This window comes from Crotalus tigris, unplaced genomic scaffold (assembly GCF_016545835.1).
Source record: "Crotalus tigris isolate CLP2741 ecotype Arizona unplaced genomic scaffold, ASM1654583v1 scf7180000021220.622782, whole genome shotgun sequence".
Lineage (NCBI taxonomy): Eukaryota > Metazoa > Chordata > Lepidosauria > Squamata > Viperidae > Crotalus > Crotalus tigris.
The window spans coordinates 157,501-175,000 of record NW_024098407.1 but is presented as its reverse complement, the minus strand read 5'-3'; the positions used below and the strand labels follow the sequence as shown (position 1 = coordinate 175,000).

At 47.7% G+C, this 17,500-nt stretch overlaps 1 protein-coding gene across 2 annotated transcripts in view; it reads right to left on the bottom strand.

Moving 5' to 3' along the window:
• The window catches only part of CLPB (caseinolytic mitochondrial matrix peptidase chaperone subunit B), a 93,167-nt gene that overhangs the window by 53,613 nt on the left and 22,054 nt on the right, over positions 1-17,500 (bottom strand). For both annotated transcript variants that reach the window (XM_039369752.1, XM_039369753.1), the window contains exons 4-5: positions 16,940-17,043; positions 8,395-8,523 (exon numbers count right to left, since the gene is read on the bottom strand). In XM_039369752.1, the coding sequence (XP_039225686.1) occupies positions 8,395-8,523; positions 16,940-17,043 (233 nt within the window). The remainder of the gene's footprint in view (positions 1-8,394; positions 8,524-16,939; positions 17,044-17,500) is intronic.

Sequence of the window (17,500 nt, the reverse complement as noted above, 5' to 3'; positions counted from 1 at the left end):
ACGAAGGATGGAAGGAAGGATGGATGGATGGATATAAGGAAGAAGGAAGGAAGGAGGGAAGGACGGACTGTGGGGTCCTTGGTGCTCTCTGAGCTGGGTGGTTTTCGTGCAGACGTTTCATGGCCCAACTAGGGAACATCATCAGTGCTAGAAGGGAGAAAGAGGAAGGATGGATGGATGGATGGATGGATGGATGGATGGATGGATGGATGGAAGGAAGGAAGAAAGGAAGGAAGGACGGACAGACTGTGGGGTCCTTGGTGCTCTCTGAGCTGGGTGGTTCTCTTGCAGACCTTTCATGGCCCAACTAGGGAACATCATCAGTGCTAGAAGGGAGGAGGAGAAAAAGGAAGGAAGGAAGGAAGGAAGGAAGGAAGGAAGGAAGGAAGGAAGGAAGGAAGGAAGGAAGGACAGACTGTGGTGTCCTTGGTGCCCTCTGAGCTGGGTGGCTTTCTTGCAGATGTTTCATGGCTGAACTAGGGAACATCATCAGTGCTAGAAAAGGGAGGAGGAAGAGGAGGAGGAAGAGGAGGAGGACTGTGGGATCTTGATGTTCTCTGAATGTGGTTGTTTTTTCTTGCAGACATTTCATTACCCAACTGGGGAACATCATCAGTGCTAAAAGGGAGGTAGGTGTAGGTGTGTGTGTGTGTGTGTGTGTGTGTGTGTGTGTGAGAGAGAGAGAAATGCGATCATTCTGCCCTCTCCACAGGCAGCAGATCCCAGGCGTCCTTCCAGCCAATCCGTCCACATGCTTTCCCTCCATTCCGGGGAGGGAAGACAAACTAACCGGCTGTCAATCTTTTTTTTAACTTAACTTTATTTTCTTGTAAGCCGCTCAAGAGATCTTTGTCCCAAACCACTCTGGAGCGATAGAGAAGTCTGAGAGAGCTCCCCAGATACCCTGGACTCATGCCAGGAGGGGTCTTAAAAGTACAGGCAGTCCTCAAACTTACAACCATTCATTTAGTGACCACTCAAAATTACAACGCTGCTGAAAGGTGACTTCTGACCGTTTCCCATTGAACGACCACTGCCAAATCCCCGTGGTCATGTGGTCAAATTTCCAACGGGGTCAGGCGATCCCCTTTCGCGACCTTCCAACAAGCAAAGTCAGTGGGGAATCCAGATTCATTTAACAACCGTGCGACTAACTTCACAACGGCAGGATTCACTTAACAACTGGGGCAAAACTCCCTTCACAACTGTAGCAGTGGAAATAATAATAATCATAATAATAAAGATGGAAGGGAGCTTGGAGGTCATCTAGTCCAACCCCCTGCTCAGGCAGGAAACCCTATACCATTTCGGACAAACGGCTGTCCAGTCTCTTCTTAAAAACTTCCAGTGTTGGAGCATTCACCGCTTCTGGAGGCAGGTGGTTCCCCTGGTTAATTGTTCTGTCAGGAAGTTTCTCCTTAGTTCTAGGTTGCTTCTCTCCTTGATGAGTTTCCATCCGTTGCTTCCGGTCCTGCCTTCCGGCGCTTTGAAAAATAGCTTGACTCCCTCTTCTTTGGGTCAGCCCCTGAGATATTGGAAGACTGCTATCCTGTCCCCCCTCGTCCTTCTCTTCGTTAAACTAGACATCCCCAATTCCAGCCACCGTTCCTTATATGCTTTAGCCTCCAGTCCTCTGATCATCTTTGTTGCTCTTCTCTGCACTCTTTCCAGAGTCTCAATATCTTTTTTACATCATGGTGACCAAAACTGGATGCAGGATTCCAAGTATGGCCTTACCAAGGCCTTGTCAAATGGTATTAACACTTCACTTGATCCTGATTCTCTCCCTCTGTTAATGCAGCCCAGCACTGTGTTGGCCTTTTTGGCAGCTGCAGCACACGGCTGGCTCCTATTTAAGGGATTGTCCACTAGGACTCCGAGGTCCCTCTCACAATTACTACTATTGAGCAAGGTACCCCCTATATACTATACCTGTACATTTGGTTTTTCTTGCCTAAATGCATTTGGTTTTTCTTGCCTAAATGTTAGGCTCAGCTGTGGTCAAGACTCCCTGGAATGACCCACACCTTGAACTGAACGGGAGGCCAACTGGTCACGAATGCAGCCAGCTTTCCCTGATCCCTGCGCCCAAGCCTGCTGCCCATGCACACAAGTGTTCTCCACTGGACTTTGTAATTTCATGCTATTCAACGCCTTACGAACGGCTGTACCCACACAAAACCTCTGCGCTCGGGGAGGCCTTCGGAGGGCTGAGTTGTGGGGAAACCATTCTTAAAAGCTTCGACCCAGACATAGACCTGTGGCCGGCCTGGCGCGGATTGCGCTGCCCGTGCCGGGATGCCAAAGCTCCCGGTGCCGTGACATGATTGGCTTTTACATCCTGGTCTCATCGGAGTTTAATCGCTGCTGTGGGGCGTCTGGGCTGGGGCGGGCGGCCTTCGCAGGCAGGGAAGGTCGATACTGCTGGCCTGCAACGTATCGAGCCTGGGCACCGGCTATTGAGCTATTTAATCATTTTTTGCAAAATTTACAGCGCGACCGAAGGAATCAATATGGAATTTATCACGCTCTCTGGCAAACGTGAGCAGGAGGAGAGAGAGAGGATCTGGGGCATGGCGTGGGGGGGGGGAAGGCAGGCTGTCTTCAGCCACAGCCCCTTCGCAGGTGTGTGCCCATCCTGGAGGATCTCTGTGGTGGGGACCCCTTTATCTTTGGGGACTCCTGCTGGGAATTCTCCAAGGGGCACGGGAGACGTCCCGTTCCCAGCCCAAACCTTCAGCAATCCATCCTCTGGATTCATGGTGCGCGAACATCCAAAGCTGGGTTTGGGCACTGGGTTAAGCCAGAAAGGAAACAAACCACATTATAATTGAGCAGAGGGTGGATAGAGTTAGTCCATCTCTGCATGAACCAGAGTTAAACCAACAGAAGAGTATCTATCTCTGTGGCTCGGGGTTGGACTGTGGGGTCCTCGGGGCTCTCTTCAGCTGGGTGGTTTTCTTGCAGATGTTTCACGACCCAACTAGGGAACATCATCAGTGCTAGAAGGGAGTGGGGTTTCTGGAGAGGGGGGGGAGGAGGAGGAGGAGGAGGAGGAGGAGGAAGAGGAAGAAGAAGACGACTGTGGGGTCCTTGCTGCTCTCTGAGCTGGGTGGTTTTCTTGCAGACATTTCATTACCCAACTAGGGAACATCATCAGTGCCAAAAGGGAGGAGGAGGAGGAGGAGGAGGAGGAGGAGGAGGAGGAGGAGGAAGAAGGCTGGAGGGGTCATTGGTGTTTGCTCAGCTTGCTCGTTTTCTTGCAGACGTCTCATGACCCAACTAGGGAACATCATCAGCGCTAGGTGGGAGGGGGCCTTTTGGAGTGGAGGAGGGCGACCGTGGGGTCATTAAGCGAATTGCACCTCATTCTATGACCTGTTTGTCACCGTTGTTCAGTGAATCCAGCTCCTGCCATTGGCTACGTAGTCTTGTGTGGGGTACAGAGGGCCCCCCACATCCACGAGACCCCTCCCCTGCCTCCATTGAGAACTCCTCGCCTGCCTATCTTGGATCTTTCCATCTTGGCAATTTTATAATGTCGTTTTACTTTTTTTTTTTTAAAAAAAAATTAAGATTATTGGGTTTTTCATCTTTTACGATACCGATTAAACCGCAGAGGCCCCCCCCAGAACCGCGAGGGAGACGGCCTGTTAAGGAGCCCGATACCTAAATAAATAAAATAACATAAAATAAAAGGCGTATCTCCGTGTGTGGCCTCCTTTTGTAGCAGTTGGCCTCCTCCTTCTCTGGGGCTGAACGTGGGGCTCCCTTTGTGTCCTCCTCTTCGGCCCTGACTAAGTCAACAACCTTCCCCCCCCCCCCTCAGCAGGCTGAGATGCAAGGTGGGCTCCCGAGCGGGGGTCCCCGGCTACCAGCCGAGGCACCGGCCCTGCCCCGACATCCATCCCCAAGCTGGGAATTGGGCTGCAAATGGGGTCAGCAGCCCCTGGACGGAACCCCCGAGGACCCCTGGGTCTTCTGCGTCCTATTAGGACCTCTAGGGTGCAAGGCCCACCTCCCCCTCATCAAAGCCCCCCTGGCTCTTAAGGAGACCATCGCAGCCCACCTTCCCAGCATTACAGGCAGTCTTCGAATTACGACCGCCAAATTTCTGCCCCGTTTTATAACCTTTCTTGCCATCGTTGTTAAGCGAATCACTGCGATTGCTAAGTTAGGAACGCCATTGTTAAGCGAGCCCAGCTATCCTCCCGTTGACATTGCTCGTCAGAAGGTCACAAAAGGGGATCAGGTGACCCCAGGGACGCTGCGACCGTCGTAAATATGAGCCAGTTGCCAAGCGTCTGAATTTTGATCACGTGACCCTGAGGGAGGCTGCAGCGGTCGTCAAGTGGTGGTCAAGTGTGAAAAATGGTGATAAATCACTTTTTTTGGGCTTGTTGTAGCTTTGAATGGTCACTGAACGAAGTGTTGTTAAGCCGAGGATTAATTATTTTATACTATATTGTATTATACTGGACTACATTACACTACACCAGGGGTAGCCTCTTTTATGACTTGTGGAGTTCAACTCCCAGAATTCCTGAGCCAGCAGTGCTGAGGGGAAAGGGAGAGGTTCCCAAGCTGAGCCATGCTGGATCAGGAATTCTGGGAGTTGAAGTCCACGAGTCATTGGGGGGGGCATAGTTCCCCCATGCTGGCTGAGGAATTCTGGGAGTTGAGGTCCATGAGTCATAAAGCAGCCTAGGCCTAGGCCAGGGGTAGGCAACCGTGGCTCTTTTATGACTCGTGGACTTCAACTCCCAGAATTCCTCAGCCAGCATGGCTCAGCTTGGAAACCTCTCCCTTTCCCCTCAGCATGGCTGGCTCAGGAATTCTGGAGTTGAAGTCCACAAGTCATGAAGGGGCCATAGTTCCCCCATGCTGGCTCAGGAATTCTGGGAGTTGAAGTCCACAAGTCATGAAGGGGCCATAGTTCCCTTATGCTGGCTGAGGAATTCTGGGAGTTGAAGTCCACGAGTCATGAAGGGGCCATAGTTCCCCCATGCTGGCTCAGGAATTCTGGGAGTTGAAGTCCAGGAGTCATAAAAGATCCAAGGTTGCCTACACCTGGACTACACTATACTGTACTATATTATATTATAACCTCAGCATTGATGATGTGAGTGCTGGGGTAAGAATAATCAGCTGATGCTCAGACTGAGCTAAATTTGAATAAATACCTAAAGAAAGACGTCATCTCCAAACGGAATGGCAGCAGAGCATTTTTAACGTTTTAACACGGAACATTTTAAAAGATTTTAATGCTCTCTTTGTTTTATATCACACTTTAAAGATGCTGTAAGCCATCTATACTTGCTGGATAGGGAGATGGGTGGCATATAAATTTAATAAACAGTAGCAGTAATTATTATTTCACTTGAACATCATTGGCATTGACAGAATCACTACTGGTCAACTGCAAAAGGCAGCTTTATTTGGAACAGCTGGCATCCCGCAACCGAATCTTTTTGGCACCATAAAACCACCACATCTGCCCATGTGAGATAAAAATGCCAAATCCAGTCTAAATCTCTGGCTGGCTATGCGACAGACCACAATCATAACCCAGAGTGTTGACAAAATCCCCATCGGTCAATTGCAAAAGGCAGTTTTGCTAGAAACAGCTAATCTCTTGCAACGCTATCCTTTCACGTTATGACACCTCACTTTCCGCCTACCCCGGGTTCTTGGCCAAATCCAGTGTCGAACATCTGGCAGACCGTGTGAGCAGCCATAATAATAATATTGCAGCCCCCTCTACCAGCAGGGCGGTGACCGAGAAATGCAAACACAACCAGAGGCACGGATGCGCTACCGATGCTCCCGGCCTCGGGCTGAGCCGGCTGCGCATCAATGCTGCCCCAACTCATCCAGCCGCCGTGGCTCGGCCCCGGGATGCCGAGGCACGTTCTCCTTCCTCTTAGGGTGCCTTCTGTTCCCCCCAAATGCCCCAGAGCCAGAAGGGGGATCAAACTTTCCCTTCCCAACCATGGAAATGCCGTAATAATAACCGTCTTGCTTCAAAAGGCAAGCAGGTGGGCGGGCAGGCGGGCGAGTGGCTGGGGGTGATAATGGCAAACCCAATTGTGGTGGGGGGGCTGTAGGCCCTCTTTTCTCAATCAAAGGGAGACAAAAACCTCTGGATCGATTCAGGGTGGAAGGACCCCTCCAAAGGACGGCCCGGCCAGGCGGACGCTGGCTCGCTGCCTTCCCAGGCGTGTCAGTTTGGGTCAGGGCAGTGCAGGGTCCGTTGCCTCTCGTGCTCTGCTGGGCACACACAGACTGACCACGAGGAAGGGTCAAGTGATTCAGCCCAAAGGCCAGCGGTGGGGTGAAGGGTGACTGGGGAGACTGCCTCCAGCCAGGAAGAGGGAGGAACAGGGGGGGCCTGTTGAAGCAGGGAGCTGGCAGGGGGGAGTCAATGGATTTGGCCCCCAGGGCAGAGCAGCCTGATCAGGAAGGGCCGGCTGGACCAGGGGGCACCTGGCGAAAGGACAGGTGAGGGGGCCGGAGAAAGCATAGGGGGCCTGGTAGCCCAAGGCAGAGAGGAAGCGCTCGCCTCTCGGGGGTCAGAGGGCAAGCCACCCTGGCATCCCCAGCGGAGGAAGGGGCTGGAGGCTGTTGAACCAGGCATTACGCAATGCGGGGTGTGTGTATGTGTGTGTCTCCGAGGCCGCGAGATTCGAACTCTGGACAAAGGCGCAGGAATGCGCCCTCAGCCACGACTGGGCTAGCAGGCATGTCGGGAAGCCAGACAAGGGGACCTCCCTTAGGGGCCACCACATGAAGACCCCCCCCCCAAAACCCAGAAAGAAGTCATCCAGGCAGGAAGACACCATCCATCTACTCTACCAGCTGACTTCTGATGGCTTCTTATGAGTTGTGTTCCATTTTACAACTTTTCATGCCAAAGTTGTTTTCCCATTGACTTTGCTTGTCAGGTCGCAAAAGAGGATCACCACACACACACACACACACACACACACACACACACACACACACACACACCCTGGATGCTGCGACCGTCATAAGTAGGAGTCAGCTGCCAAGCGGGTCTGAATTTAGATCATGAGATCACGGGGAGGCTGCAAGGGTTGACAAGAGGGGGTCAACGTGTTCTCCAAAGCACCAGAGGGCAGGACAAGAAAAAAATGGATGGAAACTGACCAAGGAGAGAAGCAACCTGGAATTAAGGAGAAAGTTTCTAACAGTGAGGAAAATTAACCAGTGGAACAGCTTGCCACCAGAAGTCATGGGCGCTCCATTACTGGAGGCTTTTAAGAAGAGACTAGACAATCACTTGTCTGAGATGGTATAGGTCGTCCTGCTTGAGGTGGGGGCTGGACTGGAAGACCTCCAAGGTCCCTTCCAGCTCTATTCTATTCTATTCTGTTCTGTTCTATTCTATTTTGAATTCTGAATTCTATTCCTATTCTATTTCTATTTCTATTCCTATTCTATTCTATTGGATTCTATTCATTATTCTATTCTGAATTCTGAATCCTATTCTATTCCTATTCTATTCTATTCTGTTCTATTCTATTCTGTATTTCTATCCTATCCTAACCTATCCTATTCATTATTCCATATTCTGTTCTATTCTATTCTATTCTATTCTATTCTATTCTATTCTATTCATTATTCTATTCTGAATTCTGTATCCTATTCTATTTCTATTCCTATTCTATTCCTATTCCTATTCCTATTCCTATTCCTATTCCTATTCTATTCTATTCTATTCTATTCTATTCTATTCTATTCTATTCTATTCTATTCTATTCATTATTCTATTCTGAATTCTGTATCCTATTCTATTCCTATTCTATTTCTATTTCTATTCTATTCCTATTCTATTCTATTGGATTCTATTCATTATTCTATTCTGAATTCTGAATCCTATTCTATTCCTATTCCTATTCTATTCTATTCTATTCTATTCTATTCTATTCTATTCTATTCTATTCTATTCTATTCTATTCTATTCTATTCTATTCTATTCCAAATTCCAAATTCCAAATTCCAAATTCCAAATTCCAAATTCTAAATTCCAAATTCTATTCCCTATTCCATTCCATTCCATTCTGACCAGGGACTGTTTTTAAGTGAGTCCCTTCTAAATTGACAGAAGGAAGCAAAGCAAACCGAACGAGATAAACTCAGAGAGAAAACACAAAGGACCCCCATCTCTGGACAGCTTCTAGCCCTGGAACTGCCAAAAAGTCTTCCTTTCCTTCTCTTTTCACCCCAAAACCACCCCCCACCCCCAAGGCGCAGGAAGGCTCGTCTCCAGATCTGGCATACTAGTGTCCAACTCCACAGGGAGGACATCTCGAGAACTTCCTTCAGGAGAGAAAGGCCAGCTGCCCTCCTTCACCTCCAGGGCCCCCTTACCTCCTTCCAGGAGCAACTTGACTGTGGTGTAGTCATCCGCCAGAACCCCGTAATGCAACGCCGTGCAGCCCTTGAAACTGGCCCGGTTGTTCAGGCGGTTGTTGAAGTCATCTTCGCGGGTGACCAGCACTGCAGGGCACGATGAGAGAGTTTGTTAGGGACAAAGCAATGCTCTCTAGCTCAAGATTGTGTATGTGGGAATGGTATGTAATCAAGGGACCGCCAAGACCACTCCCACCCCCAGCACTGATGATGTTCCCTAGTTGGGTCATGAAACGACTGCAAGAAAAGCACTCAGCTCAGAGAGCACCAAGGACCCCACAATCTATCTATCTATCTTTCTTTCTTTTTTCCTTTCTTTTCTTTCTTCTCCTTCCTTCCTTCCTTCTTTCCTTCCTTCCTCCTCCTCCTCCTCCCTTCTAGCACTGATGATGTTCCCTACTTGGGTCATGAAACATCTGCAAGAAAACCACCCAGCTCAGAGAGCACCCAGGACCCCACAGTTCTCCTCCTCCTCCTCTTCCTCCTCCTCCTCCTCCTCCTCCTCCTCCTCCTCCTCCTCCTCCTCCCTTCTAGCCCCGATGCTGTTCCCTAGTGGGGTCATGAAATGTCTGCAAGAAAACAGCCAATCAACCAGGACCACCCCACCAGTTCAAAGCTGATCTATAAGGATCCTCTTCTATCGATATGTAAACAATGCTGCCCAGACAGAAAGAAGACCTTAGAGCAGTGGTTCTCTACCTGTGGGTCGGGACCCCATTTGGGGTCAAATGACCATTTCACGGGGGTCGCCAAACAACGCAGTCCGCCATTTTTTTCCCCTTTTCCTTAGCTGTGCTCCTCCCTTTTATTCGATTGGCTTTTGAAAGCCAATAGAATAGACACTCTTGAATAGAATCTCATTCTATTGGCTTTCAAAAGCCAATAGGAATTGTCCAGGCTGTCTCTGCCCTGCTGAGCCCGCCAAAAGTCCCATTCTGCAAATGGGGCTGCACCAGTTGAGTAGTCCTCGACTTACGAACGGTTGAGTAGTCCTCGACGTACGACCGGTTGGGGGTCGCGGCATTAAAAAGGTTGAGAACCCCTGCCTTAGAGAGACCCAACAAAGGATGAACCTCCCAATTTAACGAGACCAACTTTGAGTCACTCTGCTGCTGAATCGGTGCCGCTGGTCTGTTTTTGCCAGCTTTGCAGAAAAAGGCAGAGACATTACTTTGCACCGTTCCCGGAGGAGGAGGAGGAGAAGGAGGGAAGAGATGTAAATGTATTCGATGCAAAACTAACGAGGAAAGAGAATTTTCTTAATATAACAGAGCCAGTCATCTGGCATAGATCAAGTCTACATTTAATGAAGCGTCTGTATGAACAAACAAAACACAGGTGGCAGTCCTCAACCTACGACCACAATCGAGCCTAAAATTTCCGTTGCTAAGGGAAACACTTGTTAAATGGATTTTGCCCCATTTTATGACCTTTCCTGCCACGGCTGTTAAGCGAATCACTGCACTTATGAAGTCAGTAACACGGTTGTTAAGTTGAATCTGGCTTTTCCATTGTTTTTGCTGGTGAGGAAGGAAGGAAGGAAGGAAGGAAGGAAGGAAGGAAGGAAGGAAGGAAGGAAGGAAGGAAGGAAGGAAGGAAGGAAGGAAGGAAGGAAGGCAGGCAGGAAGGACTGTGGGGTCCTTGGTGGTCTCTGAGCAGGGTGATTTTCTTGCACACGTTTCATGACCCAACTAGGGAAGCTCATCAGTGCTAGAAGGAGGGAGGGAGGGAGGGAGGGAGGATGGACTGTGGGGTCCTTGGTGCCCTCTGAGCTGGGTGGCTTTCATGCAGATGTTTCATGACCCAACTTGGTAACTTCATCAGTGCTAGAAGGAGGGGGGGTTGTGGAAAGGAGGAGGAGGAGGAGGAAGAAGGAAGGAAGGAAGGAAGGAAGGAAGGAAAGAGGGAGGGAGGGAGAAAGGGAGGGAGGAAGGGAGGGAAGGAAGGAAGAAAGGAAGGAAGGAAGGAAGGAAGGAAGGAAGGAAGGAAGGAAGGAAGGAAGGAAGGAAGGAAGGAACGAACGACAGACTATGGGGTCCTGGGTGCTTTCTGAGCTGGGTAGTTTTCTTGCAGACATTTCATGACCCAACTAGGAAACATCCTCAGTGCTAGAAGGGAGAAGGGATCACGTGACCCCAGGACGCGGCGACCGTCATAAATACGAGTCCGTTGCCAAGGGTCTGAATTCTGATCAATGGTTGTGTGAAAAACGGTCAATAACTCCCTTTTCCCACTGCTGTTGTAACTTTGAACAGACACTAAACGAACTGCTGTAAATCGAGGACTCCTTGTAAATGATTTGAAATGTTATTTTTGCTAATGTACACCTTTGTGGGCTAATTTTCCCCTAACACAGAGGGGGTCTCCAACCTGGGCGACTTTACAACTTGTGGACTTCAACTCCCAGAATTCCTCAGACAGCTCTGGTCTGCTGACTGAGGCATTCTGGGAACTGAAATCCACAAGTCGTAAAGTCGCCAAGGTTAGAGATCCCTGCCCTAACAGACACACTCCTGCTGGTTTTTTTCAACAGTAGAGCTACACCGGGAAATTTGAAGCAGACACATTATTTAAAAGTTAGAAGAGGTTCAATGGGAAATTTCTTAAGTTTTGGTTTAAAAAAAAAAAAGTGACTATTTTCTTCCCCACCCTGGAACATACATCTTTACAGATGTTTCCAGAACAGAAAAACTGGAAAAGAATAATACAAAAAACCCCATCACTCTGCTTGATCAAATTATTGTCTCAGTTTTCATTTCTTAAATTTGTTATATTTACATCTTGCCTTTCCCTTGAAAAAGTTCAAGCGGTTTGCATACATTTTTTTAAATTAATTTATTAAGAGAATTCATACAGCTGCTCAACTCATTCGTCGTGACTCCAGGCGGCTAAACTGCTCGGTTAATTCACGTCGTTCCTATCGCTTTTACTTATTAATACTTATTTATTAAAATTATACGCCACCCACCTTGCTGGCACGCGGCTCTGGCTTGCAGCACAATAAAAACAGTATTGTTATAAAAGGTGAAAACATTTAACCCTGCCCCAATTCGTTGAGACATAGAGGCTTGGCTCCATGATGCTAAAATTAAAAATTAGCCAGGAGGGAGGGGGAATATATGTAGGATGGAGGTGGGGTCTTCTATTTAATGCAATTGCAGCCCCCAGAATGACAGGCCTACATGCATGCCCCGGGCCAACTGGTAGAGCTGGGTCTTCAAGCCCTTTTGGAAGAGCAAAGGAATGGGTGCGGATCTCACCTTGAGATCACACTGACGAAGCTTCTGGGATGAGAGTGAAACGTTTTCAAGGAAGTGGGGGGGGGGAAATCAAGAAAGTCCAGTTGCCTTTTGGAAAAAAAAAGCACCTTTGGGTCAACCGTGATATATAACATATAAGGAACAGCTGCTGGAATTGGGTATGTCTGGTTTAATGAAGAGAAGGACGAGGGGGGACAGGATAGCTGTGTTCCAATACCTCAGGGGCTGCCCCAAAGAAGAGGGAGTCAAGCTCTTCTCCAAAGTGCCTGAAGGCAGGACAAGAAGCAACGGATGGAAACTCATCAAGGAGAGAAGCAATCTGGAACTAAGGAGAAACTTCCTGACAGTGAGAACAATGAACCAGTGGAACTACCTGCCTCCAGAAGCGGTGAATGCTCCAACACTGGAAGTTTTTAAGAAGAGACTGGACAGCCATTTGTCTGTAATGGTATAGGGTTTCCTGCCTGAGCAGGGGGTTGGACTAGAGGACCTCCAAGGTCCCTTCCAGCTTTATTATTATTATGGATCATCGCACAGTCAGCCAGATGTTCACACTGGATTTGGCATTTTGTCTAACTACTACTACTACTACTACTACTACTACTACTACTACTACTACTATTACTATTATGACTTGGATGGCTGAGAAGCTCCATAGACATTTACTGTTTAAGGTCTTGTTTTTCACTGCTAGCCAGCCAGAGTCGTGCGCATGAGACGGGCAGCCGCACAAACTACAAAATACATACACAGAGCGTCGAGTAACCGGTTTTGAAGCAGTGTTTCTCAACCTTGACCATTTTAAGGCATGTGGACTTCAACTCCCAGAATTCCACAGCCAGCGTTGCTGGCTGTGGAATTCTGGGAGTTGAAGTCCACATGCCTTAAAATGGTCAAGGTTGAGAAACACTGTTTTGAAGGGACTTTGGAGGTCTTCTAGTCCACCCCGTTGGAGACAATTAGCTAGCCCGTGTGCCCCTGAAGCTGCCCCCCCCTCCTGCAGATGTGGGTCCTGAGCAGCAGCAGCGGCAACAGGCGTCCCCCTCCCCTTCCTGGGCGGTGGCTGGTTAAGGGCGAGACCAGTCCAATCTAAAATATTGTAATTAATAGCCCGCCTCCCTCCCAGCTGGCATGCACGCAAATAAATCTCAGCGCCTACAGAAGGAGCCATCAGAGCGATGGGCTGGACCTTCTGCTTTTTTTTTTTTCTTTTCTTTTCCCGGGCTGCATTTTTTCCTTCACCTTTGTGCGTTTTCCTTTTTTCAGGGATGGGGGGGGAAAAAAGAGAGGCTGTCCCCTTATTTTTATTTCCCTCCTTTGCCTATCCGGGGAGGGGCCCCGGATAATCAAGTGGCTGGTGTCAGGGAAGATGAATCTGAGATACTAGGGAGCGATGCGGTAAAAAGATTAAAGTGTTATTATGGTTAGGTAGCTCTCCCCCCCAGTGGTCCAGCCTGACAGCTCGACCGTCATCCGTAAAAAATGTCTCCGGGAGAGATAATCATCGGAAACTCAATAAAGCGTCAAGGGAAGCCTCTTCCGCCATCCATCACTGGGGAGCCTGGAAATTTTCAGTGCTCCATCTCTCCTCCCTCCCATCCGTATAAATGTCTCTAATATATTTTGTGCAGCAGGCGTGGTGGCGGCGGGGGTGGAGGAGCCCACCCCTCTCCCTGGCTTTGGAAGCTTTTGTGAAAATATATATATATGTATTTGTACACAAAATATGCAAATCGTTAAAAAATAGCTGCGGAAAACAAAGGCGTTTTTTTCCTCTCTCTCTCTTACCTCCCCCCCACCGTCTCTCTCTCTCTCTCTCTCTCTTTTAATGCAAGTGAATTTATTCTTTTTAATAAAACATGTCAAGCAAACAAATGAAGGCGGCTTCCTTCAGAGGGGGCCTGCTTTTCCTACATTCCAGCTGTTCCTTCTTCCCCGCCCCCCCAAAATCCAGAATATGTATACATATACATATATACCTCAGAAAACATAGATAGACAGATAGATAGATAGATAGATAGATAGATAGATAGATAGATAGACAGATAGATAGATAGATATAGATATATAGATATAGATATATCCCTCCAGTATATATCCAGAATATATATACATATATGGGCTGAAAAGGGCAAGGAATGAAGACAAAAATATTAACTTTACGGCTTGATGTATTTGGGGCTTAGATAAAGTCTAGCCGAGATATATTGGCATCCTGTTGTCTGCCTTTAATGGTGCACATTTGTGTGCGTGTGTGTCTGTGTTTGTGCGTGCGTGCGTGTGTGCACACAGGATGACTCTTGTGACTCAGGGAATTTCCTTCTCCTTGCAAATCTGATCTCCTGACTTTAGCGTTGGTTGGCATTTCACACACACACACACACACGTATGTATGTATGTATGTATGTGTGTGTGTGTGTATGTGCATGTGCATATGTATATATACATACATACATACATACATACATACATTGGTAGGCTAAAACACATAAGGAACGGCTGCTGGAATTGGGTATGTCTGGTTTAATGAAGAGAAGGATGAGGGGGGACAGGATAGCAGTCTGCCAGTATCTCAGGGGCTGCCCCAAAGAAGAGGGAGTCAAGCTATTCCTCAAAGCCCCTGAAGGCAGGACAAGAAGCAACGGATGGAAACTCATCAAGGAGAGAAGCAATCAGGAACTAAGGAGAAATTTCCTGACAGGGAGAACAATGAACCAGTGGAACTCCTTTCCTCTAGAGGTTGTGGGTCTCCATCACTGGAGTTTTTAAAGAAGAGAGTGGAAACCGAAGGCCGGACAAGAAGCAACGGATGGAAACTAACCAAGGAGAGAAGCAACCTGGAACTAAGGAGAAACTTCCTGACAGTGAGAACAATTAACCAGTGGAACCACCTGCCTCCAGAAGCGGTGAATGCTCCAACACTGGAAGTTTTTAAGAAGACACTGGACAGCCATTTGTCCAAAATGGTGTAGGGTTTCCTGCCTGAGCAGGGGGTTGGACTAGATGACCTCCAAGGTCCCTTCCAGCTTTATTATTATTATGGATCATCGCACAGTCAGCCAGATGTTCAGACTGGATTTGGCATTTTGTCTACCTACTACTACTACTACTACTACTACTACTACTACTACTACTACTACTACTACTATTATGACTTGGATGGCTGAGAAGCTCCATAGACATTTACTGTTTAAGGTCTTGTTTTTCACTGCTAGCCAGCCAGAGTCGTGCGCATGAGACGGCCAGCCGCACAAACTACAAAATACATACACAGAGCGTAGAATAACCGGTTTTGAAGGGACTTTGGAGGTCTTCTAGTCCACCCCCTGCTGGAGACAGGAAACCGAAGGCAGGGCAAGAAGCAACGGATGGAAACTCACTAAGGAGAGAAGCAACCTAGAACTAAGGAGAAACTTCCTGACAGAGCAATTAACCCGTGGAACCACCTGCCTCCAGAGGCGGTGAATGCTCCAACACTGGAAGTCTTTAAGAAGAGACTGGACAGCCATTTGTCCAAAATGGTGTAGGGTTTCCTGCCTGAGCAGGGGGTTGGACTAGATGACCTCCAAGGTCCCTTCCAACTTTATTATTATTATAACGTGCGACCACAGTTGAGCTCAAAATTTACGATGCGAAGGGAGACGTTTGTTAAGTGAGTTTTGCCCCATTTTACGATTCTCCTTGCCACATTTGATAAGTGAATCGCTGAACTTGTCAAATTAATACCGGTAACACTAATTTAAGGGAATAGCATAGAACAGAATGTAGAATGGACTATCTTTATTGTCATTGTGTGTAAGTCACAACAAAATTAAGTTGCTGTTAAGTGAACCAGGCTCTCCCACTGAGTTTGCCTGACAGAAGGTCACAAAAGCGGATTGTGTGACCTTTGCGACCGTCGTAAGTATGAGCCAGTTGCCAAAGCGCCCGAATTTTGATCATGTGACGGGGGGAGGGGAGGCTGCCACGGTCATAAGTGTGAAAAATGGTTGTAACTCATTTTTTTTCAGTGCCGTTGCAACTTCAAACGGTCACTAAGCAAAGTGTTATACATTGAGGACCACCTGCATTTATTTTATTTTTTTAATCAACAGGAATAAAAAACGAAACAGGAAACGAACATCCAAGACTAGTAAACGAGCAAAAAATAATAATTTTTGTTTGCTAAAAAAAAAGGGAAAAAAAAACCTGCAAATGTCAAATAGATCTAACATTAAACATAAAGAATTATCCCAGCTGGATGCTGAAAAGCATGTGTGTATTTATGTATGTGTATATATGTATGTGTGTGTATATATATATGTATATATGTGACTCTTAGTGACTCTTTTTAACCACAGGCTTGTTTACATTAAACAGTCTGGTTTATTATATCCTAGTGTTCATTTTTCTTTCTACCTTGGTTAATATGATGCCCAGGATTCACATTTTAAGTATTTTAAAGGATATATGTGTGTGTGTGTATATATATATATATATATATATATATATATATGTATATGTATCAATAATAATATTGAAAATACGATTCCTGGGTATACTCATATTGCAAAAAACGATCCAAACACGAACACCAGGAACTGGTGTTCGTGTTTGGATCGTTTTTTGCAATATGTATATGTGTATGTGTGTGTGTGTGTGTGTGTGTGTGTGTGTGTGTGTGTACGTATCTATCCCTTACATAACGGGTCTACAAATTGTACGAAGCTTTCCCTTCCTTATTTAAGAAAAAATACCTCATTGAATACACAAGCATTTCAGATGAGGGAGTCTATCTGTCTGATAATCAAATTCACCCAACATCTAATCATGGTATATATATGTAAAAAAAAGAAAAGAAAAAAACAGTCAACGGATTAGCGCAAACCTGACACTAATCTTTAATCCCCTGTCAATCATCAGTTCTTGTAGTGCTTCTCAACCGTGGCCACTTTAAGACCTGTGGACTTCAACTCCCAGAATGCCCCAGCCAGCCATGCTGATCTAGAACATGGCTCTCGATGGGCAAGATGTGGATGGTCAACCCTTGGTTTGTGCTTGGGAGAAAAAAAAAAGGGGGGGCACCCCTAAGGGCCCCGTGGAGACCCCAGGTGAAGCCGCCGTCTGAAGAAATGCTTTTAACCGCATCACTTCTAAGGAAGACAAGGGGGGGGGGAAGAGACACATGCTGCTCCGGGGGGGGCCCAATGGGGGGGAAAAAACAAATAAATGAGTAAGTCGGAGTGTGGTGTGAGGTTGGTTACCTTCCAAGGAATGGATCCCCTTCTCTTTGGCCGTCTGGTAGACGCTGCTGAACTCGTCTCCCAGGTTGGGGTCAGCTCCTCCCGCCAGCAGAGCCTTCACCACGCTGTCCGGACAGAAGGAGAGGCTGCGGTCAGATCCAGGAAGGGCTTCCAGAAGGTGGGGAAGGAAGGAATGAAAGAACTATTGGAAAGGGGGGAGGAAGGAGGGGAGGGAAGGAAGGAGGGGAGGGAGGGAGGGGAGGAAGGAGGGGAGAGAGGAAGGAAGGAAGAAGGTGGGAGGGAGGAAGGAGGGAGGGAGGGAGGGAAGAAAGGAAGTAAGGAAGGAGAGAGGGAAGGAAGGAGGGGACAGGGAGGGAGGGAAGAAGAAAGGAAGGAAGGAGAGGGAAGGAGGAGAGAAGAAGGAGGGAGGGAAGGAAGGAGGGAAGGAAGGAGGGAGGAAGGAAGGAGGAAGGAAGAAGGAAGGAGAGGGAAGGAGGGAGAGAAGAAGGAGGGAGGGAAGGAAGGAGGGAAGGAAGGAGGGAGGGAAGAAGGAAAGAAGGAAGAGGGAAGGAAGGAGGGAGG